The sequence below is a fragment of the Coturnix japonica genome, chromosome 12 (assembly GCF_001577835.2).
Source record: "Coturnix japonica isolate 7356 chromosome 12, Coturnix japonica 2.1, whole genome shotgun sequence".
Classification (NCBI taxonomy): Eukaryota; Metazoa; Chordata; class Aves; order Galliformes; family Phasianidae; genus Coturnix; species Coturnix japonica.
Window position 1 is genome coordinate 6,541,373 of NC_029527.1, and position 25,532 is coordinate 6,566,904.

At 46.4% G+C, this 25,532-nt stretch overlaps 1 protein-coding gene across 1 annotated transcript in view; it reads left to right on the plus strand.

Annotated features, from left to right (window-relative positions):
- LOC107319866 (filamin-B) overlaps positions 1 to 25,532 on the plus strand; it is a 63,387-nt gene that overhangs the window by 440 nt on the left and 37,415 nt on the right. Inside the window, exons 2-8 of the mRNA XM_015875137.2 lie at positions 1,079 to 1,260; positions 18,491 to 18,739; positions 19,663 to 19,760; positions 20,820 to 20,967; positions 23,455 to 23,573; positions 24,297 to 24,374; positions 25,011 to 25,173. Coding sequence (XP_015730623.2) covers positions 1,079 to 1,260; positions 18,491 to 18,739; positions 19,663 to 19,760; positions 20,820 to 20,967; positions 23,455 to 23,573; positions 24,297 to 24,374; positions 25,011 to 25,173 — 1,037 coding nt within the window. The remainder of the gene's footprint in view (positions 1 to 1,078; positions 1,261 to 18,490; positions 18,740 to 19,662; positions 19,761 to 20,819; positions 20,968 to 23,454; positions 23,574 to 24,296; positions 24,375 to 25,010; positions 25,174 to 25,532) is intronic.

Sequence of the window (25,532 nt, forward strand, 5' to 3'; positions counted from 1 at the left end):
TCTTCTGTAGATTACTTATGCTGTATTGCCTCATAAAAAACAACTCAGAGCTGGTGGTTTGGGGAATGAGGTGACTGTGGCTGTGCACGAAGGGGTTTGCAGCCCATCCATGATGTGTGGGTGGAGCAGGAGCCAGGTGGTAGGACAGGCTTTGACTGTACATATGGCCCAGGATAAACTGTGCTGCTGCTGGAAAAAAAAAAACATCCTGACCTGGCTTTCCAGAAACGACATTACAAACAAACCTTGTGACATTCTGCTCGATGGGCTGAAGCCCACGCTGCCTCTTCTGCAAGCTGCAAAGTGTTGCTTTGCCTGTAGTGCAAGAACTTTGAATTTCATCTTTGGTTTTCAGTCTGTTTTGTGCTGCTGAGTAAACATGAGGTCATGCCAGGGTCTGGAGCTGTGTACAAGTAAGGGCTTTTAGGTGGAGAACTTTTATGACCAGGTTGGCCTTTGGGGCCTGGGGTGTTTAGGGCCAGCTCTGAGCCAAATCAGCTGGGGAATCCAGACGGCTGCAGCTGCTGGATTTCTGGCATTAATAATGCCATCAGGCTGCTGCTGAATGGATGCAGTGCGTGTTCCAGTTATTATTTAACTTCCAGGAACGCTTTGGAAGCCATGCGGTATGACTTAGCTACTGCTAAGTACTACAACCCACACCTCTAAATGCTTGCTACTGAAGAAGTCTGGTATTCCATCTTTATCTCATTGATCTGATTATATTCTGAGTAATCAGTGTTTGACCACAGTCTTTGATTCAGTTTGGAGCAGGAGTTGGATTCAGCCTCTCCTGCACCTTGTTTAGCTGAGCCCATGGGCTGAATCAAAGATGCTTCTCCTTAAGGCACAAGGTGCCCTCACTGCAGTGCAGGTATGTGACTTGTCTCTGTGATCTGTGGCTTAAAAAAAAAAGCAGCTCTAAAGCACCACTGTGTGCTGTGCCATCCAGTGAAGACGGGATGGAAAGCCTTAAACTTGTTGGGGCAGGTGATTTGAACGCGAGGAGTCTTCATCTCGGTGCAGGGTAGCACTGAAGTGTTAACAAGTGCTAAGTCTGGCTTTTTTTCTCTGCCAGACTGAGGATAATTGCAGATTCCTGGGTGCTGAGTGGTGTGCAGGCGCGCTGCGGAGTAGGACACCAGGAATGCAGAGCACAAGGGCTTTGCTCTTGGCCTAAGGAGCTGATCAGCCCTGGGGATTACTTTGTATGGGAGCCACATTGTGCTTTGGTAGAAGCCACAGAATTGCTTGGAGGAGGTAAAAGTTAAGTTTGGTACAGAGCTTGCTCCTGCAAACTCTGTTATCAGGTGGTAGGAGTCAACTGATTTTTAGCTTAGGAGCCAGAGGGTTTCAAGGTCTGGAGCCTGGCAGGCAGTTTCTGTCACCTGCCCGGCTCGCACCCAATGCTTGCCTGCAGCAGCAGGGTGGGTGCTGAGCAGCTGCTTGTTTTTGGTGCAGTGCAGAGGTGGAAATCCTAGACTGCAGCGCTCTGATTGATCAAACTGAAAAACATGTGGTTTCTCTTCGCTGGGTTGCACTTTCATCAGATAAGCGAGCTGATCTGACTTGCCTTCCAACTGCAGGATGTTGGACAGTAATATGAGAAAATAGGTGGGGAGAGGTGGTGGGGGTTGCGTGGCGGTGCTGCTGCCTGCTCCTGTGTCACTGCGATCTGGTGTTGGCTCCAATTAGCATTTGGCTTTAACATTTGCCTTTGGTTGTTGGTGAACTACAGGATGACAAAACCAGTTGTGAATTCCTAGATTGCTTCTAAAACTTGTTGAATGTGTTATCCGGTAATACTTAGAGCTGGTGCTTGACAGCTGAAAAAAGGAAAATGTATTTTCAGCCTGTATATGCTATGGGTCTCTCTCTGTCTCACTCCGGGTGCTATTAACACATCATAAGAAGGTAGTCAAAACACACTTGCATTTTGTCTGCCACTTACCTGTGACTGCCCTGGAGGCTGTTTTCTGGAAAACATCCAGTGTTTCTTGGAAGCAGGTTTCTGCTTCTTGGAAATGTGACACTTAATCCTTCCCCTCGAAAATGATTTTTGATAGACTGACGGTGGACCTTGCTGCTGGAAAGGCTCTGGTTTCTAAGTCATTTGGTTGGGCTCTTCAGCACTGTGTCTTCCAGTAGTTTGTTGGCCCAAAGAGTATAAAATCAGAACATCCTCAGTTCAAAGGGACCCATAAAAGTCATGGAGTCCAGCACCTGGCCCCACGCAGGAATGAATGGCTTTACATGAATTGTTTACTCCAAGTTAGTGCCAGGTAGCTGAGGTGGGCTGTTCTAGTGTTCTGCATCTGAAAGTAAACTTATGGAGTGTTCTGACTCTTCTGTCAAGTAATTTGGGTCTGGTTAGGCTGATGTGCTAAACATCTTTTTTGTTTAAGGCACTGGAAAACTAGACCTTCCACTCAGGAAGGACTGAAGTCTTGACTGCTCCGTATTCTAATGCTATGCTCTGTATTGGCTTACATGGGGATGTTTAAATCTAAGTGGGGCAGGATAACTATTTTCCTAGCCTACAGTGTAATCTAAGAATGTGGTTAACCTTGTGTGTGGCCATGCTTCTGAATTCCCAGTATTGTTCTGCCTGCTCCTTGTAGCGCAAAGTAAAACAATGAATCCCTCAAGCTTTGGAGGAATTCTGTTTTCCCTTTGCCCCTTGGAAATAGACTCTGGGACTTGAACAAGAAGAGCCTGTGAGGTTTAGGTTAGAAACAGATGCTGACAAGGACATCAGAGAGAAATGGTATGTTGCAGGTGATGCTGATGTGAATGGATCTCTAATTAACTGTAGTGTTCTCCCACATTTCTGCCACCAGCATCAGGTGTACCTGTGTGTGGACTTGCCATCCTTCACTGCCTGATGGTACACATCACTGTGTGATCACACTTCACTGCCTATCCCTGTAAGAAGATCTATGTAGTCCTTGTTACAGGCTTCACTGTGTTGTACTACTCACGTGGCTCAGTTCATTGCAGGCTGTATTTGTGCTAACAGTAGAGAGGAACAAATACGTGCCCTCTCTTATGGTGTTTTGGGAAATGAGTAGTGGTTTTCATGAGAAAAGTGCATGTGGAGCCTGCAGTAGATGCTCTTTATTTTCTTTTTTCTTGCCTGCTGCAGTTGTGGTAGCAGTGGTAAGGACCCAGCCCTGTAACGGTTGCCTGGGTGGGGTGCATTGGGGTGAGCTGCTCTTGTTCCTCCCAGGGCCTTGATGATGGGTTCAGAGTTGAGTCAACTGAGGTCTGAGGTTATTGCTTCAGTGGGCTGAGCAAGCTCTGCCTGTTCATGGGGATTAATGCCATGAAACTCCAGAGGGATTTCTTCCCTGCATTTGCTTTTGTTTGGTACAGATTTATTCTTCTCTAACCACAAGACAAAAAAAAAAGTCTGTAGTTCACACTCCTGCCTGTTTGCATTCCTCCTGAGTATCCTGTAATTTAATAGGGAAGACACTTCCTTCTGCATTGTTAGGAGCTAAATCCAAGATCCTGTAGTTGAAGACCTTACAGTGAGTTTGTTTTATCATAACCAGATGGTTCTCTGGACTATAACACATTCTCTGAGCTTTCTTCAGCTTTGTCACTCTCTACAACTAACCTTGAGTGTCCACATAACATCTGGTACATCACAGTAAGGAATGAATCTGCTGCAGTGGGCTTAATGGCTTACAATTCCTAATGCGAAACATTGTTGTGCTGTAAGTTGGAAGTTTAACATCTGTGGTACAATGCTAGCAAAGTAGAAGCAAGACATTGCATACATGTTTTGATGGCAATACTCATGGCTCTTGCAAGAATAAAAATGGCTATTTTTTTTGTTAGGAAAAAACAAGCGAGGCCACTTCAAACAGCAGCCAGATGTGGTCTTGCCCAAGTTCCTGGGGAAGCCTTATGCTGACTGACGCAGCAGCAGATGTTCTGCCCTGGAGCTGCCTGGGGGTGGGCAGGGGTTGGAGCAGCAGAATCCGGTCCCTGCTGGTGGCGTGGAGTGGTGTGGGCTTCCTGCTGGTGCTGCCCTTGGAACAAAGCGGCCATAGCTCTCCAGCAAACCAGACCCTCTGAGAATGATCTCTTATTGTACAGTCTTCTTGTTGATGGGCTGCTTTCTCTGAGTTTGTTGGGTAGTGTTCCTCACAGCTTAAAGAAGCAGACAGCTCATTGAGTGGTGAGAAACCAGTCCATGCTGAAGTCAAACTCTAAAGCATAAGTTATTCTGATATATCACTGGCCTACTGAAAAAAAACTGTGAAGTACAGCAGGCTGTGATGGTCAGCCTGCAGGATGCTGGTGTGGCCCCCAGACCCAACGTTCTCTTGACCCCAGACCCAGCCTTCAGCTCTGCTGGGAGGAGAGCAGCCCATAGTGCCTGCATGGGGCAGTGGGAGCCACAGAGCAGCTCTGATGCTTCTGGAACCAGATCTCTCCCACTCAGGCCTTCAGCTGAGGCAAGCCATGTCAGTGCAGGCACACGCCGCCTTCTGCAGCAATCCTGGGTGTGGTGGAAGCGTTTTTGTGGCTGCAGAGCAGTAACCGAAAGCTGTGAGGCCGCCCTTCCTGCTGGCTGATGGCCGGGCTGTTTCCACCCACCTCCTGCACTGGGGCCTGCAGGGCAGCTGCATTGCATGGCCTGTGCCTGGGGTGGCTGTGACCCACTCTTGCCTGCAGCCCTGCTGGCTGAATGCGCTGTTCCTGGCTGCCTGCTGCTCTTGATTAGTCTACAGCTGCCCTTGCAAGGAGACAAAACCCGTGTGTGTGCTTTCCTGGGGCTGAATGAAAGGGCACTGGTGTGGTTGGTGGGCTTGAAGCACGCTGTAGGAGGTGGCCCATGAAGTGCCGTGTAAATAAGCTTTGAAACGTCTCCTTCTGGGTGCAGTGCACAAAGCTGTGGGAGCAGACCTGCACTCTGAGCAAACATCCATGATATGTGAATCTGAAGGTTATTCAAACACAGAAGAGGAAATACTGTTCCCTGTGGCTAGATACTAACACGCCCTACTATCCTTCCTTTACGTGGTGTAATTAATTGCTTTACAGCCCTTCTCTAAGAAAAATCTTGCAGCAGTCACTGCAGCACAATTTTGGTGGGCTTCCCAGACTAGTCCTTGTGTAACTGAGAGCACCTTGGAACGTACCTTTAGTGCAACAAAGTGCCCAATCTGCAGCTGCCCCATGGGGTCCTGCATGCAGCTGTGGTGCATCACCCTGGATAGGAAGGGGTGTGATGACAAACATGCCTTGCAGACAGAAGGTACAAATCTTGGGTTAACCAGACTTATGACCCTTTCTGTGAAATGGGGAACACTGGCTTGCTGAGCAGTGTTGGTGCCAAACTGTCATCTTAGCAATGCAAGAGGCTGTGAAGTAACACCCAGACCGTAGGTTTTTGCAGGGTTTCATTCTCAGCTCTGTAACTGAGTTTATAGATTCCCCACATAATCTGTTGCCCTCGCACTTCAGAGTCTACTCTAAAACACTGAATTGAATGACCTTTGCATTGATCTGAGTTATTCCAGTAACGCTGAAAAGCAAGCTTCAGTGCAAGAGCTAGGAGCTGGACTGCTGTTGGGTGTTCAGCATAGGTAAACTGTGCTTTGTTCCAACACCTGGGTACTTCTGCAGAGCTGCTGCTTGCTGTGGTACCTGTTAGTCACAGTGGTTCTCTGTCACTCACAGACACAGTTTGTTTTCAGGTTTCCCTGTGGGGGAAGTGTTAGTGTCTGAGCGGACCTAACATACCACTGTGGGAAGACTGGGATGCTAATCACATTGTTTCGGCTCCATTCTGGCTGTTGAATAACTGTGGCTGCATGCAAATGTTTCATAGCTTATGTAACTGCTTGAACAAAATCGATGATCTAATTAAAAGTCCAATAGAAATAACTTTGGTTGTTTCTGGAGATTACTTCTTTCAGTAATTCTTTTAGACTTGGGGTAAAAATGCAATTATAAAGCAAAACTAGGCTGTTAACTGCTAGGGAAAATGTGGTGACCCCTAAAGGAGTGTGAACTTCCAGTGCCATAGCCTGAGCTCAGTGCTGGATGTCAGGCTTCTGGATGTCAGAGCAAATGCATGGAAGCTATTGGTCTGGACCTCAAGGGCCCTCTGTAGTAGTGCAGTCAATGCTCCCAACTCATGAGTGGTTGATGTATTCAGTGTGGGTGTGCAGACTATCACCAGAATCCATGGACTCGTTGGCTTCTGCCATCTGAGAGCTTCTAAAACCTGCCTCATGGGGATCCCATTGTGCAGAAGTAGCTCAAACTGCCTGGGTTAATCTGGAGGTCTATGAGAAGACCAACATAAGTGTCCAGGGGTAACTGTACATCTGAGGATCTGTGCCTGTGTCATCTCCAAAGAATGTAGAGATCTGTTCCCTTCCTACAGGCAGCAAACAAAGCCTGTATGTGAAAAGGAAGTTGGTGAGAGCTGGTGTTGTGCTGGGTGTGGAAGCTCCTAGCCACTTGTGTGGGCGTGAGCTTTGTGGTCATTGTGCAGCACTGTGGTGTCTAGTGCTGTTAGAAATGAATAATTAGACACTCTTAGCTGAGTACACAGTGTGCATGCTGGACAACTGGATGGCTGCATCCATTAGGAGCGGTACAAGAGAGAAGTCCTACTGCTCATTAGTACAGCTGCTACCCCAGAAGATCCCAGCTCCAGGTTGTGTTCCTGACCTAACCTGGCAGTAAGCAAGAGTGAGGATTTCCATCTCAATCCAGCTGCTGAAAGCAGAGTGAGATCTCTGCGATGGACTACAGAACCAGGCTATTGAGTACTGCTGCTGTGTGCCCTAGTGCTCTCCAAAGCTGTACAGAAGCAGCACAGCCAGCAGCTTGCCAATAAGAGTTTTTTCCACCTAATAAGAAGCAGGAAAGGTCTGAGATTATCTTTGAATAGTCCAGATTCTCCTCTGGTATATAGGGGTTAAAAGAAAAGGCACCATTTATGTTTTTCACTCAGCTCACTGCCGCTTTAAAGGCTGGATGGCACAGCCCTGACCCTGGTGCTGTCACAGCCAGATGATTAGTGGCTGCTCAGTGAGCATTAGTGAGCAAGTTAACGACATGCAGACATTTACAGAGACAGAACATGGGAGCATGTGGGACTCCTGAGGAAGGATATTGCAGAGACCTTGTCCCAAGGAATTAACCCTGTCACCACCAGCGTCCTCACTTTGTGAGCTTTGTCATGTGAGGAGTTGATCACAAAGAGATGTGTATATAAACACAAGGATGTATTCCTAGACTTGGTGCCCTACTCTGTTGGCTGAGGGGTGGTTGGCTGCCATGGCTGAACATCCCCTGGGTGCAGCTGTGATGTTGTCTCACTACCAGCTGAGGGGCTTTAAGATCCACTGGCACACTGTGGGAGTGATGGGAACTTAAAAATGACAGTTCCAGAAATGAGGATTTGGCCTAGAAAGAGCTTTGTGTGGGGAGGTGATTTGGAACATCCCATGGGTGACTCACTCTGCCATGCAGGCAGGCACCAGAGCCCCGCACTTGGTCCTTGTGTCATCCCAAGGCAGTTTTCTTGCTCTGGAACCAGAGCTGTGCCTGCTTTGTGCTGCCCCTGGAAGCCTGGACAGCCCTTGAGCTCCTGGCTGCTGAGTCTGCAAGAGTGCATGACCTGAGATCAGGGCACTACATGGGGTAAGCTTCTGCAGGGCAGACCTTCCCTGCAAGGTGCTTGTACAAAGCAGTGATTAGATGTGGGACTGAGGCTTGCCTTATTCTTTGGAGCTGCTGAACAGGTACACACCAGTTTGGCAGCTGAGGCCACAGCACCAGGGGCAGCAAACTGAGTGAGATACTGCTGGCTCTGTCCCAGGGAACAGCTGAGGTGTGGGGTTTCTGAGTGAAGCTCTGCCCAGCACCTGTGGCTGAGCCAGGGACAGAAAAATCTGCCTCAATACATCTGCATTACGTGTTGCTATGGTATCACAGCATAGCACTGAACTCAATATTTAAAAATGAAGTAATACCATTTCTGATAGAGCAAGTAACTGAAGCTAGGCTATATACAACTAACAGGTTTCTTTTTAATTAGAAGGAGGGAAAAGTGAACTGCTTGACACAAACTGCTGCAGCTATTGGTTAAAAATGCTGCCTAAGGCAGGGAAAGCTTAAATATTTTAATTAACCAACTTTATTACTTAAACGTAGGCTACAGAATATTGCCTGTCTGGATTGGTGTGCCATTAATCTGTTCTTGGATAACATGGAATTGGTCCCTGGGAACTGATGGTCGCTTAAATAGCAAAGCTATGGTGTGCATGTGCAGAAATGCTAATGATACGTAGACTCTGGGGTGGAGATGTGCTGTGGGATGTGGTGACTGTCTCTGGGTGTAAATCTTAGTCCTGATCGAGCTTATCTTTAGTGCTCCTGATAAGTGTGAAATTAGGAGGTGGTACAGAAGGAGGTCAGGCAGAACAGTGTGGCTGTGACTGTTCTGGCTCTAGTGACATTGCCCTTAAAGCCAGTGCTTCATTTTTCTATATTGTGCTAGGAATGCAAAATGCAGTTTGCTTGCAAATATGAATGATGTGAGGCTGCAAGTGGAAAAACTAGGTCCCATGGCTGGGTAACTGGCTGCACCCTGTTCAGTCAGTGTGTACATGGCAGAGTGCAAAGCTGGGTGCTGCCTGCAAGCAGTGGGTGTGCTGCCTGCAGGGGAGGGCAGCAGAATGGTCCTGGGCACAAGGTGGGAATCAGCCTGTGATGGCTGGCTGCTTGGGGTGATGCTTGTGCATCTGTGTGTCCTAAAGCTTGGCTGTGCAATGAGCACAGACCGTGACGGAGTGCTGGGAAGCGTGGGTGAGAGGGTATGCGCTCTGCACAGGCGCGTGTCATGCAGCTGTGGTTAATGTGTGCTGAAGCTGTGCCATTAATCCCATCTGGCTCTTCTTAAGGTGCTTGGAGACCACCCGTGTGACTGTGCCTCTCTGTAGAGCTGCCACTGCCCTCCAGCTTCTGAGTGCTCCTCTCACAGGGGGATTGTCTGATAGGCAGCTGCCACCACTAGGTGAATCGTATGGGCCTGGTCCTTGAGTGAGCAGCTTGTCACTGGAACATCATAAATATGATATTCTCCTGTGCGGGACGATGAGCACTCTCTGTAGTGAGGATGTGATTATGTTAGAGGAGAATTAATCGCTTTTTGAGGAAATGTTAAGGCAGAGACAGCTGACTTCCTGATAAGTTCTGCAGTAAGCTTATCACAAAGCTGCAAACAGCTATAGAGAATATGATGCAGGGTTTCTGGGCTTAAATACTTATATATTTATCTCAGAGATGTGCTGTTAGGTGCTCAATATCAGAGAAAAAGACTTGGACAAACCACAAATCCTTTCAGAAGCTGCAATAACTGATGGGATATCTGCTGGTGTGTTAGCAGCCCAGGACCACAAACTGTGCTCCAGTCTTAAGCTGCTTGATGCTGCAGCATGATGCTGTGATTGCAGCCCTGCCTGGCACAATCATGAATGGGGATTGCCTTCAAGCGGCCCTGTGTCTTTGCAGTGATTCTGGTTTCAGATGGAAAAATTGAATCTCAATGTATATTGTGGCAAAGGATTTCCCCAAACATTTTTGGTAATTTCTGACGTGTTGGTTTTGGCTTCATCCAAGCAGCCTTCATACCTATCTGAACAGGCTCATCTATCTCTGCAGAGCTTTACACTTTGTTTCTTACAGCCATCTTGACCTACTCCCAGTGTGAGTAAACGTGTTCCTTTAGCCTTGCTGCAACCCACAGTGAACAGGTGAGGTTTAGGGTTTACCTTAATCCAGAGATGGTTACAGTGCTCTCACTCTTCAGTGCTTTTGTTGTGTTACACTTGCAGAAATCTGACTCCACAGCTGCTTTTATCAGTGCAGTCTTGCTGATCAAGGCTTGGTGTTCTAGTTGTGTAGGCACAGGATGTGCTGTGAGGAGGTGCTTTTTTGTTTGCATGCAACAACAGCCTCCAGTTTATCAGACTCCCAGACAAGTATTTCTTGCATCTGACTGAAACTTTCATGTCTCACTTAAGATAGAACCACATTCCTCTGAATTGGGTAGCCGTGTTGCTGACCTGCTGTGATGGGAATGCGAAGGCTCCCTGTGCTGCAGCCGCATTGCTGACATGATGAAGGTCATTCCCCTTCACCATCCTGTGCCAGAGGAGGGATGTGTACAAAAGCAGAGGCAAGCATTTCTCATGGCTGTCTCAGCAGGATGTGGCAGAGGCAAGAGGATGCCTTTCTTCTTGCCCCCCTCCTTTCACCATTTAGCAGAAATCCACTTTCCAGCGTGCTTGTTCCCAAAGCTCAGGGACTTTCCTCTACATGTAATTCCCCAGTGACTAATTATCCTTTGACTGCTTGCTCTCATCATCCTTCCGGCCTCCTGGTGCTTCCCTGCTGGTGTGGGGACGTGATCCCGTGCTTCCCACGCCTTTCCCGGGCCTTTCTCAGAATTATAGGGGTCTCATATGAGTCCCAGATCCCTCAGCCTTTCGTCATATGGGAGATGCTCCAGGTCCCTCATCATCTCTGTGGCCCTCCACTGGACTGGCTCAGCACTTCCCTGCCTTTCTTAAACTGAGGAGCCCAGAACTGCACGCTGTTCCAGATGTGGCCTTGCCAGGGCTGAGCAGAGGGGAGGATCACCTCCCTCAAGCTGTTGGCCATGCTTTTCTTAATGCACCCCAGGACACCACTGGCCTTCTTACTGGCTGATAGGGCACAGCTGTCCAGCAGACTTGGTGTGGCCACTCACTGTGTGAAGCTAACCTGTGGCTGGGGGCTGCCATATGCATCCTCACCACATGTTGGAACATCCTCAGTGGAAAAAGCCCTTGGTCTGTGCTGTATGGTGCAGCCTGAAGGGATGCTGGCATCTGCAGCCTCGCTTTGCTTGATTCTCTACCCCAGAAGCAGAGCTGTGCTGTTGAGGGCACACAGCAGTGTGTCTGTGCCCCTGTTGAAGGAGTGGGAGCTGCGGTGGCCTGGCCGGCACCGGATGAGCTCAGCAGCGGGGAATGCGCTTTGTTTGCGCGGAGGCCGGTTGTCTGGCGGTTTTGGTGGTGATGTCATGGCCTGCAGCAGGCCTGATTCCCATTGGCAATCCCAGGAGCTGCAGGGGGCTCGCAGGAGCCGGTGGTGTTGGGCAGGGGCTCACCAGCCTCGCTGGGGCACGGAGCATGGTGGTGTAGAGGGCTGGGGCTGGCGTGCTGCCTCCTGGGGCTGGCAGCAAACAAAGTAGCACTTGTGGAAGCTCGCTGGGGCACAGAGGCTGAACGTTCACACCGACTTCTTTTTCCTGAAAAGGAAGCTAATAATTAGTGTGGTGTTCCTGTATCTGCATCTGTGGTTCTGCAGTTGCAAACCAGGACTTGCATGGCAGAGGGCAGATGAGTGTTAAATGGCTGGTGTGAATGGTAGCTCTTACCCTTTGCATTGCATCCTTGCTCTTCCTTGGGGTGTGTGGGCATCACTGAGTTCTCCTTATGCCCTGCTTGTCCTTCCCATACTGGGATGCTCTTGTGGCAGTGCTGATGAGCCCAGCTGTCTCTGATACCCTTTCCTTCTGCAAGAGCTGCCATGGCAGACTTGTCCCCAGGGAGCACTCGCTGCAAGAGTCAGGAGGGTGTGTACAAGCAGGAAGAGCCACAGGCAACAGCCACATGTCAGATCAACATGTTTTACTTGTCTTTAGCTTGGTATATGGCTCTAAAGGCAACAGGAGCCCTGTATCAGGCAGAGTAACAGTAGGAAGGAATTTGATCATGAGCCACCCATGGTCTGACTTTTTTCCTCCGCTCCTGCCCTAGCAGTTCCCAGTTCTGAAATTCCTGACTTCTCCTTCCAACCATGTTGGGTTTCCACTTGTTTTTGGAGAAGCTGGACTGGTGGCAGTTATACCACCAGCTTAAGCTCCCTTCCTGTTGCGCCTTACTCTTCTGTGTGTGCTCAGTAGGCATTGCTAAGCAGGTGCCCATTAAGAAGTTGGGCAGAACTATTTGAATGAGTGTTTTGCTCCTCAGAGCCCTGTTGGTTTGATTCTTTCTGTATTAAAGGCCTCTTATTTTTTTCTCCAAGCTTGCACTGAAGGGACCAAATTAATTTTACAGTTGCCTGTTGTACCTCCTGAGAGTTCCATCCCAGAGGCCCAGAAAAATCCTTGTTAAAAAGGAGTTACAGAATGTTTTACAAAGCTTGGTGGAGCTGATGTGTTCATTTACACTTCCACTTTACACAAGCTGCAAACATGGCTGAGATGCAGTCAGGCTGGAGTATGTTGCCATTAGAGGCTACCAGGTTATGGCTACGAATCCAAGGACCTGGCTGGAATTCAGCTATCCTGGTGCCAACTATGTGCACGGAGCACAACTTGTGCTTTCCCTGGGTAAGCTGACTGCTCACGTCCAGACAGTGAGCTATGTGCTGAGCTCTGAGAAGCTGCGAGGTAGACCTAAGCTTAAGGGGGTCATTGAAGGAAACAATTGAAGTATGTTCTCAAAGCAGAGAGGAACCCATGTAATTGATTTAAAGACATACTATCCCCACAGAGGATGTTGCTAATGTCTTTAGCAGGCAGAGTAAGCCTGTGAACACATAATGTATGCTTCAGCAAAGAATGTCCTTGCTCGTCTTAGACAACTCCATCTCATCTGCGTACTACTTCTGTTTGGTGTGCACAAACAATGTGGAGAGGGGCTTTGAAAGAGCTTAGTTCAATGTGAGCCTTAGTTGTTGCAGAATATAAAGCCTTAATGAGTGCTTCACTTTTGATCCCCCTACAATTACTGTAGCTATTGAATACTAGATGAAAATAATTAGAGGTGGGGAAGAACTCATAAGCTGCAAGATGACAACGCTTAGAATAAGTGATATGTAACTGAGATGAACTTTGCACTGTACAAGTTCCTTCCGTGTCTGGAAACATGAAGAAGGTGCTGTTATTGGACCACACCTTTGTTTTTTTTTATGAAGGACCATATATTTTAAGTTTGTCATCTTCTTCCACTTTAAGGCATTGCATTAAGTTGTGAATGAGACCAACATGAAGAGTGGAGAGAGCAAGTGCTTTTTAGAAGAGCTGGATGTGAAGATTAGTCCAAGCTGTGCTAAAGCTTTCCTATGTGAAAGCTGAAGGCAGAATGTATGAGATGACTTTGCTCAGACCGATCAAACGGCTGCAGCTGTANAGATTAGTCCAAGCTGTGCTAAAGCTTTCCTATGTGAAAGCTGAAGGCAGAATGTATGAGATGACTTTGCTCAGACCGATCAAACGGCTGCAGCTCTAAAAAAAAAGTCAGTACTCAGAAATGCTTTTTCAGTCCTTCATTTGTTTCACAAGACGTAGCACAGTCTGTGTTACAGCTCAGTTTAGAAGGAAGCTGTCTGCTGCTGTAGCTTATCTTGTTTCCACTAATTGTCCAACAGAAAATGACTTGCAGTCCTACTGTGGGGCAGAGTTCAAGGAACCTTGCTACAGCTAGTGTAGTTCTTGTGCTTAATCTCAACCTAAGGCAGACTTGCACATAAGCAAAACGTGCTCTTCCAAGGCTCACTTGTAACATTAGGACTTTTTTGATTTGTGGAATAATTTCTTTTCAAAGAGACTGTTGAAGGTCATGTTCTCCAAGGCAAGTACTTATTAAGTTCAGCTTGTTCAGACTGCTCAAGGCAGCGTGCACATAAGTTTGAACATATCTTACAATGGAGATGTTACAGCCTCCCTGGGCTTCTGCTCCAGTGTGCGACAGCCCTCATGGAGAAGACTTTTTCCCTTTTTCCTGGAGATCTGCTTGGAATTTTCCATGCTGTTGTGACTTGGAAATTTTTAAAGTAGAGGAATGAGGGGCCTCTAGTGTTGCGTGTGGGATGATTTATTATTTTGATATATTAACACTATTATTATTATTAACTCTCAAAACCATCTTTCTTCTACTATGAAGCTGACTGAAATAATGAATGTGTACTGTGCTAGAAAAAAACCCTGAGATGGGCAAGGGAAGCTGTTGTGAAAGATGCATAAGAATGCAAGAATTTCACTTGAAGGACTAACTCTTGAAATCAAGCAATAATTATTTTTATAGCTCTGAAGAAGCTTAGAATACAACTGTAATTTGTCCAAGGTGCTTAATTTAAAGGCAGAAGAAGTTGAATGTTCTTGGTCATGGATATCGTGACTTAAAAGCCTGAAGACAACCCTTAGTTAAAGAGCCAAGATGAAGTGGGGGATCTTGATATCCTGCTTGTTGTGTTGCACAACTTCAGGTGAAGTTCAGAGGTCTCCACTGGAATAGGTGAATTTGCAAGCTTCAGATCAAGGCCAGGTTTCAGCTTCGACCCTCACATTTGAGGCTCAAGCGAGTTTGCTGGCTCTAAACTAGGCACCGTAATGCCTTCCTCTGCACTCTAAATAGTGCAGTGTTAGCATGTCCAAGTGTAACATATCATGTTAATATTTAGTATAGAGCAACAATTATAAATCAGCTCAAGCAGTTAAAACTTGGTTCCGTTTCAAGACTGAAACTGGCGTGTACTGCAACCCTATGGAATATCCATAATCCATTTTTTGGGCTGGTTGCCACTTAGTTAATAGGATAATAAAAGGGTCAGAATTACAATCTAGACTCTGAGGTGTGATGGGGGAAACAAGCTAGCTCTGATTTGGTCTGTTTTCCTCTTTACCCTACCAGGCAGCCACTTAAAACCTAATAGCTGACTAAGAAGCAGGATACTCCTACATAAAACTTAATGTCGTAGGCTATATATAGGCTTTCTTCGTTTCTTTAACAGAAGAGTGAGAGCTTGAGCTGTTCTGCAGAACCAACACCGGCACTGAACAAGCAAGTAGTGCTGGCAGCCATCCTGTAGCACTCGGCATTACCGATGCACTGAGTGCAGTGCTGGGCCATGTGCTGGCTGCTGTAGGCTGACTTCCATGCACCATGCAGGCCGCAGGGCTTGCACATTAGGGCTAGGCTGTATGTTGCTTGGAGGCCACTGGAAAAACAAACGAAGAATAAAAACATGCTATGAGCTACTCGTTTGGGTGCCCTGATGGCACTTTTGAATTTGGTTGTCTGTTTGCTGCTGGGCTCAAGTCATCACAGGCTCAAAAGCAGACATCTCCCACCAGTTCTGGTGAGCAAGTGCTTGGTGCTGTACATGTGAGTGGCCCTTAGAGATGTTTGCTGAGGCTTCATAATGTGAATTAAGTTCAGAGAGGGCTCCTCACTTCAGTATGTGGGAGCACACGTCTCTCTATGCCCTAAACGTGCACTTAAACTCATTTGTTGTACCCATGTCTGATGTGATGGAGAGTATAACCTAAAATACCAAGCTCTCATCATTAAGATGGGGAAAGGCCTCCAAGGTCATCAAGTCCAACAGCCAACCTGTCTCTACCATGCACGTTCACAGAATCATTAAGATTGGGAAAGACCTCCAAAATCATCAAGTCCAACCACAACCCATCAACACCATGTCCATTAAACCATGGCCCTCAGTGCAACACCTCCATGTTTCTTGAACACTTCCAGAGATGGAGACCCCAGCACTTTCCTTCCTATTCCAGAGCCCTACCACTCTTTCTCAGAATAATTTTGTTTTTAATATCCAGCCTCAACCTTCCCTGGTTGAGGCAACTTAAGACCATTAATTCCAGTCTTATCTCTGCTATCTGAGAGCAGAGACTGACCCGTGACCTCATGAATGTGGTGTAAATCTTCCCAGTTGCAGATCGAAAAGCAGGCAACTTGTTCCCATCTGCTTAATTCATCCGACTTTGCTGATGGTAGAAGTGTCTGCTGAAGGGGCTGTGTGGTTACATTGTGTCCCGAAGCAGTGACTGCAGTAAACGTGTATCTTCATGCTATAGACTTATGACAAGCTTCAGAGGAGTAATCAGAAGAACATGGTTTGAAAGGCTCTGTAAAGCTTCAAAGTGTAGACTGTATGAGAAATAAGTATGACTAAAGTAGTGCTCGTGGTAGGAAAGCAGTGCTGCAAGGTCTGCTGTTCATATCATCCATTTTCCAGTCTGGTGCAGCCAGGAAAAGTGTCTTTAGGCAAACCAGGAGATGGGTGAATTCCACTGGAAAACTGGCCAAGCTGTGGTACATGACAGTGCCTGGAGTAATAATTTTTGGTGCTTAAGTGTAACTGGAAACATTATGTTTTTTTCTGTGTTCCAGTCTTGGATGTTTTACACTGGCAGTGTGCGCTTGGTGGAGGTGTTTGCAGGCTTGGTTGTACTGAGCTGGGTTGGTGCTGTGATACTTGTGCAGGCCCAGCTGCTTGCTGGTCTGCTGCTCTGCATCTGGTGTTTGCATGTTAACATCAAGAGACCTCTAAGAGGACAGACACTGTGTGGTCTTGGTTCACTATTTAAAGAGAGTTCCATTAAAGCAGAGCCTTTTCTGGAGAGACAAAGCATTCCAGCGGAGCTGAGCTTTACACTGCTGCTTGGAAATGAAGCTGCTTTGGGCTAGACTCTGATTTCTTTGTGAACCTCAAAGGGTTCTTTTGAATTCTGAGGGATTTCAGAGCCGAGGCGGGCCAGGGCTGAGCTCTGGTGGAAGCTGGAAGGGATCCCCGTGGCTACTCCATAGGGTGCTGATAAGGTCTGTCCTGCCTAGGAGTTCTCCCTCCCTTCTTCCCACCCTAAAGGAGAGCAGACAAGTCCTTCTGCGAGCAGGCTTGGAAAAAATTACATCATGAGATCCCAATGCATGTCAGGAAGTGTGGAGACGGTAAGAGCAAACCGACTTTGCTAACAAAGTACCGCTGCATGGACAGCATCAGCCTCAAGGAGGAAGAGCTGTCTTGTTCCTGCTGTGACCTCTTCCTGCTGCTGGGGCTGGGGGCTCCTGTGCTGCAGGAGAAGCTTTAGAGCATGGGCTCTTAACCCTGCTCTTGCATTGTGCCTTCAGAGGTGCTGGGGCTGGAGGAAGCTGCTCAGCTGCTGCAGTGACCACAGTACATCTGTACTGAGACATATTTATGTGCTGTAAATATGGAACAGGCTATTCTTTATCCTGAGTAACGTGTGTGTAGCGGTGTGCTCGAGGTGACTCTGTCCCGCTGGCTTTTATCCCTGGGAATGCTGGATGGTGTTCTGAGACAAATTTATTTGTAGAACGGTAAATCATTGCTGCATCCATTCTAGTAAAAATGCTGATGTCAGTATAAATCCAAAGCTAATGCTTGGAGATGTTTCTGGCATGAGGCTGCAGTGGCCTGCACTGTGTTGTGAGGGGTGGTTCTGCTGTGGGATGGGTGCTGAGGCACTTGGTATGTTCCAGCCTTGGTAACTGCTTGTGCATCTTGTGCACTGTGCAGAGCCAACCAGCAAGGCTTTGTGGCACTCCCATGCCCAGAGAAGTTATGGATGCCACATCCCTGGAGATGCTCTCAATGCCAGGTTGGATGGGATCCTGGGCAGTCTGATCTGATGGGTGGCAAGAGAGTTGGAGCTCAGTGATTTTTAAGGTCCCTTCCAACCTTAACCATTCTGTGATCATGTGAAACTTGACTGTGCCTTCTGCTCCGGTGTAAGAGCTGCTCCCTTGCAATCAACCAAAGGGTGATTTCCTCTGCTGAACAGCTTGCCTTTCACTTGGGGAGAGGGAGAGGAGCACAAGATGCTGGGAAACAGCAGTGTTTGTGTGATGCTGTCTTTCTCTTCACAGCTGCTCATTAAAATCCAGTGGGGTTTACTCACTTTCTGGCTATCTGTTGTACATCTCAGACTGAATGTGAGATCAGCTACGAGCATTCAAGTCCCAGACACTTAACATTGTTCTGTAAGATTAGTCAAAACTGATGCCTAAAAAAATGCAAATAAAATCCAAGCCCAACGAGATGTTAGCTGTTCAGAAAGATAACATGCCACTCAAGGTCTGGTGTTAGAGTATTATCTGCTCGGGACATACTGTCCTATTGTGAAACCATGTGAATATTAAAAGCATCGTGTGAGCACTGGGTTAAAGGAGATGCCCTGCTGCTTACTTTTCTTGGTAGCTTTTCTGTATAATCACTTATTTTTTTTAAAGTCAAGACCTTTGTATGTTGATAACATGGCATCAAAGTATTGCTGTGGTACATGAGGTGAATAGGAGTGCACAAAGCATGCTCAGCACTTGTTGACTTTACCTATAAGCACTCTGAATTTGAACTGAACGCTTCCCATTTACTAGCTAGTGCTCATTAAGATCCCTGTGCAATTATTCTGGTGGCAGTTGCTGTTCTGAATGATAAGATCACTTGATGCAGGGGCATCCTGAGAGGTTGCAGGATAGCCATGGTTTGGTTGAGATCAAATAAACCAGGGTTGTTGCCTGTGCAAGTGCCTGTGGAAACCTAAGGGCTTCTCACCTGGATTACCTGGGTACAAGCGAGGAACTTAAAAATGTGCCTCCTTACAGAACAGGAAATAATCCAACGTCTGTCTTTTGTCTTCCAGATAGTAAAGCTATAGTTGATGGAAACTTGAAGTTGATCCTTGGTCTGATATGGACCCTTATCCTCCACTACTCGATTTCCATGCCTGTGTGGGAGGATGAGGGTGACGATGATGCAAAGAAGCAGACCCCCAAGCAAAGGCTGCTGGGCTGGATTCAGAACAAAATCCCCTACCTGCCCATCACAAACTTCAATCAGAACTGGCAGGATGGCAAAGCACTCGGGGCTCTCGTTGACAGCTGCGCTCCAGGTAAGCCCTTTGATCAATGTTTCCTTGCCCTCTGTTCTTGGGGCTGCTCTGCTGTTCATAGAGGGGAAGGTTTGGAGGGCTGTACTGAAGGTGGAAGCAAAGCTGTAAGGAAAACTGGAGTCTGAAGAGGCCAGCCATGGGAAGCAGCACATTGTAAATGATCTGGCCAAGAGAAACACTGGACTAAAGCAGAATGTGCGATTGCAGTGTTGGAGGTGCTGCATCTATGTCTAAGTATTGGGGGCAAGGGACAAAGGCACAAGTGGTTGCTCCCAAATGCAAGACAGACTTGTTCCCACAGTGAGTGCCAACGACCTCTCAGTTTCAGGGTACAGCAGGAGGCTTCATGTGTCCTGGGAGAGGATTGCACAGGAGTGCAGGGCAGTCAGAAGCTGCACGCTGCCTGCAACCTGAGTGTTTAGCAAGTTACAACTGTGCAGCTCAAGGCAAGCGATGTGATGAAGTGTGAAAAAGGCAGTTTCCTCACTTTCTTGTAATACAGCCTTGCTAATGCAGTGTGGGGTAGTGTTGCAGGCAGCTGAAATTTCTTCTTGAAATGTGCTGTAGGAGAACCACCAGAACATAAAGGATCCCTGGGTGTATTTGTGGTGAATTTAGAGCAGTGTCTTCCACAGTTTAAATGTAAAGCCGTGCTCTGCGTGGCTGACCTAGAAGCTGTACGTCTTTTGTGCTGACAAGCAAGGTGGGTGGGAGGCTTTTGGAACAGGCTTCCTAATACTGAGCTGGAAGAGCCCCTGGTTGTTGTCTGAGAAGTGTTTCAGCGAGCAGCATGTGCTTCTCCCATTGGGGTTGCTCTTGCCAGTGTCCAAATGTCTTTACGGCAACATCATTACAAGTAGCTGGTTTCATCAGTTAGGGAAGCTTCTCTGCAGTCAGTGCTTAATGATGCAACTTCCTTGCAGGTCTGTGCCCTGACTGGGAGACATGGGACCCAAGCAAACCTGTTGACAACGCTCGTGAGGCCATGCAGCAGGCGGATGACTGGCTGGGTGTGCCGCAGGTAAGGCAGTGTGGGAAGCACTGCGTGAGTTGGTTCTTGCAGCATGCTGAGACTGGGGAAAGCAGGTGAAATTGCTTGGATGCTTTTGAAGGTCACAGTTTACTTAAGAAAAAAATCCCTGAGAAAGGGCAAATTGTGATGAAATGTGCTATTATATTTCAGAGCTCTGGTTATGAGGTTTTGTGTAGGGGTTTGTGCTAAAGGTTGCCAGTGTTGCAAGTATGTGGAGTGGGGAGATAGTATAGTTTTAGTGATGCCTGAGTGGGTTTGTTTTGCTGCATTGGATGTTAGGACTAAATTGTTCTCCAAAACAGTGGTGAGGCACTGGCACAGGCTGCCTGGGGAGGTGGTGGAGTTACCATCTCTGGAGGTCTTCCAGAACCGTGGAGATGTGGGACTGTGAATAGTGGACACAGTGGGGATGGGCTGGGGTTGGACTGGATGGTCTTAGTGGTCTTTTCCAACCTTAGTAATTCTATGAATTAATTATCTGAAATAGAAACTCTGTGGACTAAGGAATCACCTCCAAAGGTGACTTTTAAACAGAGGACAATGTATTCACAGATCAGGCTATTTTTATGCTGATAAAACTGAACAAAAGTGCTGGAGTTTCTGGAGCACCTTGTATCCCAGGAGCAGGAAAAAAAACTCTCCCAAGTCTCATTTTGTAGGCTTTGTACATCAAGGCCCCAGCACACAGCATTATGAATCCCCATTCTTTGGTTTCACTTATCCCCATGCTGCTTTTCAGGGTGAGTGTGGCTGCACTGTCTTGGCTTGCCACCATTTAGCTTGTTGCAGCCTCATGAGAACCCCCGATCATCAAAGTGTAGGAACCCCTTGCCTCCCAAACTGCTTTGGGACCGTAATGAGCTGCTTGATTTTTCTTGCCATGAGATGATAAATGAACTAGTTTTTATCAGAGAGAAATGAATGTAAGAAATCACAGTAGACTGTGGGAGTTTTGAAACACAAGAATTTGTGCCGTAGCTCTGTTTCTCTGTTGACACGCCGTATCCAAGCACTGATAACAATATATTTAATTGTGCTGTCTTTCAGGTTATTACTCCTGAGGAAATTATCCACCCTGATGTGGATGAGCACTCTGTAATGACTTACCTGTCACAGTTCCCTAAAGCCAAGCTGAAGCCAGGAGCTCCTTTAAAACCCAAACTGAATCCAAAGAAGGCAAGAGCTTATGGCAGAGGTAAGGACTCAGTAAATTTAAGCTGTGCAGGGTATTTAACTCTTCAGAAGACTGGGTGGAGTTTTCTGCTTATGCTGAACTCCAGGCCTACTGTAACAGACTTCAAAGTTTCACTTGTGTACTCTTGGTGTGGTGCCTAGTTTCAGAAATACATGGATGTAGTCCAAAAGACACTCCTAGTTCTAACATGTGAATTCCCCAAGCTCTGAACCTGTTTTGCAAGCTGTTGGTCTTACAGTCTACAGATGGAAGAAGTAACTAAATGGAGCTGAAACAGCCTTGGTATGGAATTTAAGCTAGCAGTATTGCTGCTGGTGGTCACTGATACGGTGCTGAGTGCTTCTGATGGTAAAATACTACTTTAAAGAGGAAAAACATCTTTCCATCTATGTACATCTCTGAGCAGGTGCTGTGTAGAGGAGGAGAAATCAGTTTCTCAGACCAGTGGCAGATACATATTAGGATACATTAATCCTGAGTGGATTATTTGGATTGGTCACTTGATAAGAATACCTTGTTTGCACTTGCAGAAAGGTGTGTTGGTAACCCTTCAAACATTAAATAGTGCTGAGCTTTTACTGTAAAGACTGCATTTGCTAATTGGAATGACTCAACCATGAACGTTTGTGCCTTTGTAGATTTACATACACATTCATATTACCTTTTGCATGTACAATTCCTGTTACTTTTGATGTGGTTCTACTCTGGATTGGAATACAATAACAGCTGAATGAATGACAGACTTCTACCTTTAATGTTGTTGGGATATAGCAAGACATCATTTATGTGGTGCTCTTTATTCTCCCTTCCGTATTGTTCCAGGCCAACAGAATGATGCTGGTCCATCAAGGTTTTTAGCATTAGTGTATTTAAGAATTGGATATATAAGAATGTAATGGAAAGAAACAACACTTTCCTTCGTTTAGTTTTGGTTTTTTTCTTAGTTGTTTTTTGGACTTGAAATGTAGGTAGTTGAACAGACATTGATACTGTTGGAGCACTGATGAGCGATTACTGTAGTCAGAAGTGGTTTAGCACTTCTACTTCTTGGGGGTTTATGTTCTCTGTTAGTGACTTCCTCTGCAAACTACAGTGTATGGAGGCATTTGTCAGACGGTGAATGACTGATCAACCTGCCTTGGTCTGCCACGTCTGGCTCCAGTCACGTTCACGCTCTTTCAAAGTCTACTTCAGTACATAGGAGCTCTGTAGCTGTTGTAAAGGAAATTACAATGAATGAGCAGCTATTGAAAGATGAATATTTTCCCTATTAAATGGCAAAATTGAGTCACTAAGTATAAATGACAGTTCTGATTGCTGATGTACTGGAAGGTGAATCTGACAGCAAAGGGCTGCTGCCAAACTCAGCAGGGTCTTTGGGGCAAGTAGATAACAGTTCTTGCCTCCAGAATAAGGTAATTGTCAAGTGTGAAGTTGATCAGTCTTAATTTCTTTTATTATCATTTTTTCAAGTACTGCACTAAGTTATTCATAACCTTCCGAAGTGAATCTTAGGCGTAGCACCCTGGATACTGCTAATTTCCTTCTGGGGCAGCTGTCTGCAGGCATAATGTGACGTGAGCCTGCAGAGGTGTTGTGCAGATTGTGAGTGACGCATGATGAGTTCTCATTTAATCAGCCAAAGCAGCTCTCTGGGAATAGGGTGAAATTTATATTAAATGTAGGCTAAGAAAGTGCTATGACTAATGCCACCTTGTCTGAAACCATCTTCTGGGGATAAGCTGTACCTTGTCTTTGTGCCTGCAGTAGGAGGGATACTCAAATTCCAAGTCCTAATGCCCATACAATGAACTGAAGATATGCAGGGTGAACTTATAGCTGTTTAAACTAGATGATAATCTAAGGGTCAGTTTGAAAGAATGAGTATGTCAATTGTTAACACCTTATCAGAATGCTCAGATTTCCTAGTGAAAACATAATCTTCCTTGCATTGCTCTCAAGTTATTGTTTTCTGAAGATAAACAAGCTCAGGAATTCTGTTGTTCACAACCACTTCCTTTATAATCTATCAGACGTTGCACTTTCCACTAATTGTACTATGGAGTGCCCATGGTTTTATGAATAAGCTGAGAAGTAATACTCTGGGAAGGAGGGTATAAATGTTCGGGCTGGTCTGGATCCAGCAACTTTGGGAAGTTCTTCCCACCCAGTCTGACACCACCATGACAGGTGTAACAACCTGGGGCTAAGTGCAGAGATATGATGAAATCCTGCTGGTAAATGCATGCTCTAGCAAGCCCTGTGCTAGGGAATAAAGAAACTCTGATTAAGTTAGATGGCATTGGTGCTGAATTGCAGGATTTTAATGGTGTGAAGAGGTTCTGCATGCCATTTCTATAGACTTCACTGGCAAAATAGTTCGAGCAGCTTTCGAAGAATGGTGAATCTGAGCAGTCTGTGGGTAGTCCCTGAGCTGTCTCTTGGGTTTTGTAGCAGCTAATAAGCTGTTCTCCTTCTGCCTTGCAGGAATTGAGCCTCATGGGAACATGGTGAAGCAGCCTGCCATCTTCACGGTAGACACCATCAGTGCTGGGCAGGGAGATCTGATGGTCTTTGTAGAGGATCCAGAAGGAAACAGAGAAGAGGTATGTATGTTAAATATTTTGTGGGGAAAACACAAAGCTAGTCAAAACACCAATGATTTTGTAGTACCCATTGTCTTCTGTGAGATAAGTAATCTAAAGTGAAGTTACAAGGTACTGTCTATCAAAAATGCAGACTTCAAGCTTTTCCTCATAATTGCTTTACTGGATGAGCCTGAAATTATTTTTTTTTTCTGCTGTCTGCAACTAAGCAACACAAGTCAAATGTCCAGTAGTTGTAGTGCTTTAGCTTGACTGGCCAAGTACATTCTGATGGGCGTTTAGATAACACGCAGCACTAAATCACTATCTGCCCTTACTCATTCTGCAAGAATGGCTAAAGCAGCTATTTAGAAGCCATGAATCATTTTGAGTTAAAATACTGGTTTTAATGTTTATAGAAATTTCTCATCCAAGTGCTCCACTTGATCATGTTACGACATTCCAGAGAAATACAGCTGTACATTGGACTTAATGTCTCCTCAGTTTTGGCCTGCCTTAGTAGAGCAATTAACAGCAAGGGAAGGGCTGGGGAAAAGATAGCTTACTTCTCATCTGAAGACAAATCATTTTTCTGTATGTACTGAGGAGCTTGTGAGTGCACCTACTCCCACAGAAACACAACGCTGTTGTTGCTGACTGTTCACAGTATTAAGTGCCAAACAGAAAAGTCTTAGGCTGCTGTGCACAGGCACAGCTCAAAGACGGCTGTGTTTTCTTTCCTAGGCGAAGATAATGCCATCCAGTGACAAAAACAAGACCTATTCTGTTCAATATGTACCAAAGGTTACTGGACCTCACAAGGTAGGTTGTGTGTCGAATAACCAGAGTTTTCTTGCTAAATGAGCTACTCAGCTGATTGTTAATGTGAGCCCATGGGGACTGCATGTTTACTACTGGTTTAATAGGCTCTGGGCATCCTGAAGGACTAGCAATCTGATGTAGCCTTATTTCTCTCTGAACTGCTCCCCTCTCAAGGGGAAGGGTGTGCATGTGTTGGGAGAAAGTGTGGGTGTTCAGTGAGGTGGGGTCTTGTAGGCAGTGCCACAGCTGGCTTTTCTCTCACCTGGAGCCACTTCTTGCAGCTCATGAAACCAGTTTTGTGGGTTGTCACTGAGGTGTGGAGGAGAGTAACCAGTTGTTTTTGTGAGCTGTTTCCTTGCTGATCATGCTGTCCCCTGTAGGGCTTTTGCAGGGAAGGGTCTCCATCCAACTGTGTCCCCAGGGGTCTGCAGAAGCAGGTTTTTGGTGGGTGATGCCATTGTTTGGCACTTGCATGAGTGGTTGGTCCAGAGAACCTGCCTGAAAAGACAGGTACAGCTCTCTAGGTTGTCTGCTGCATGGTCTGTCTTGCCTCTGAGATATGCAGACCCTTGGCCTCAGGGCAGCTGAGCCAGGCTCTGCCTTGTTGAATATCAAGCTGATGCTGTGCGTCCATAGGTTTCAGTCCTATTTGCTGGACAACACATCTCAAAGAGCCCTTTTGAAGTGAACGTTGACAAAGCCCAGGGAGATGCAAGCAAAGTAACAGCAAAGGGACCAGGACTGGAGGCAACAGGAAACATTGCTAACAAGCCTACCTACTTTGACCTCTACACAGCAGGTAAGCAGAATGAATGAGTGCAGAAGTCCTACAGCTTTCTCAGATGAGGAGAACCTGAGTTTTGGAGGAATTAGGGTTTTCAACTCATGGAGTTCAGAGATGAAATAATAGTTGGGCTACTCTGGTGGCTTCAGCTGTATGTGAAGCATTTGACATGCTGAGCTGAGTTGGGGTGGGAAGATGCAAAACATTACCCTGAAATTTGTCATGAGTTTGCCACATGGAGGCAGGCAAATTCCTGGGTGGTTTCTTCCCACTACTCATTTTTAACAGGGGTGTGTGTGAAATACCTACCTCTGAATGATGAACTGCAAATTGACTGTAAAAGCTTAATGTGTTCTGTTTTTAGCATTGCAGAA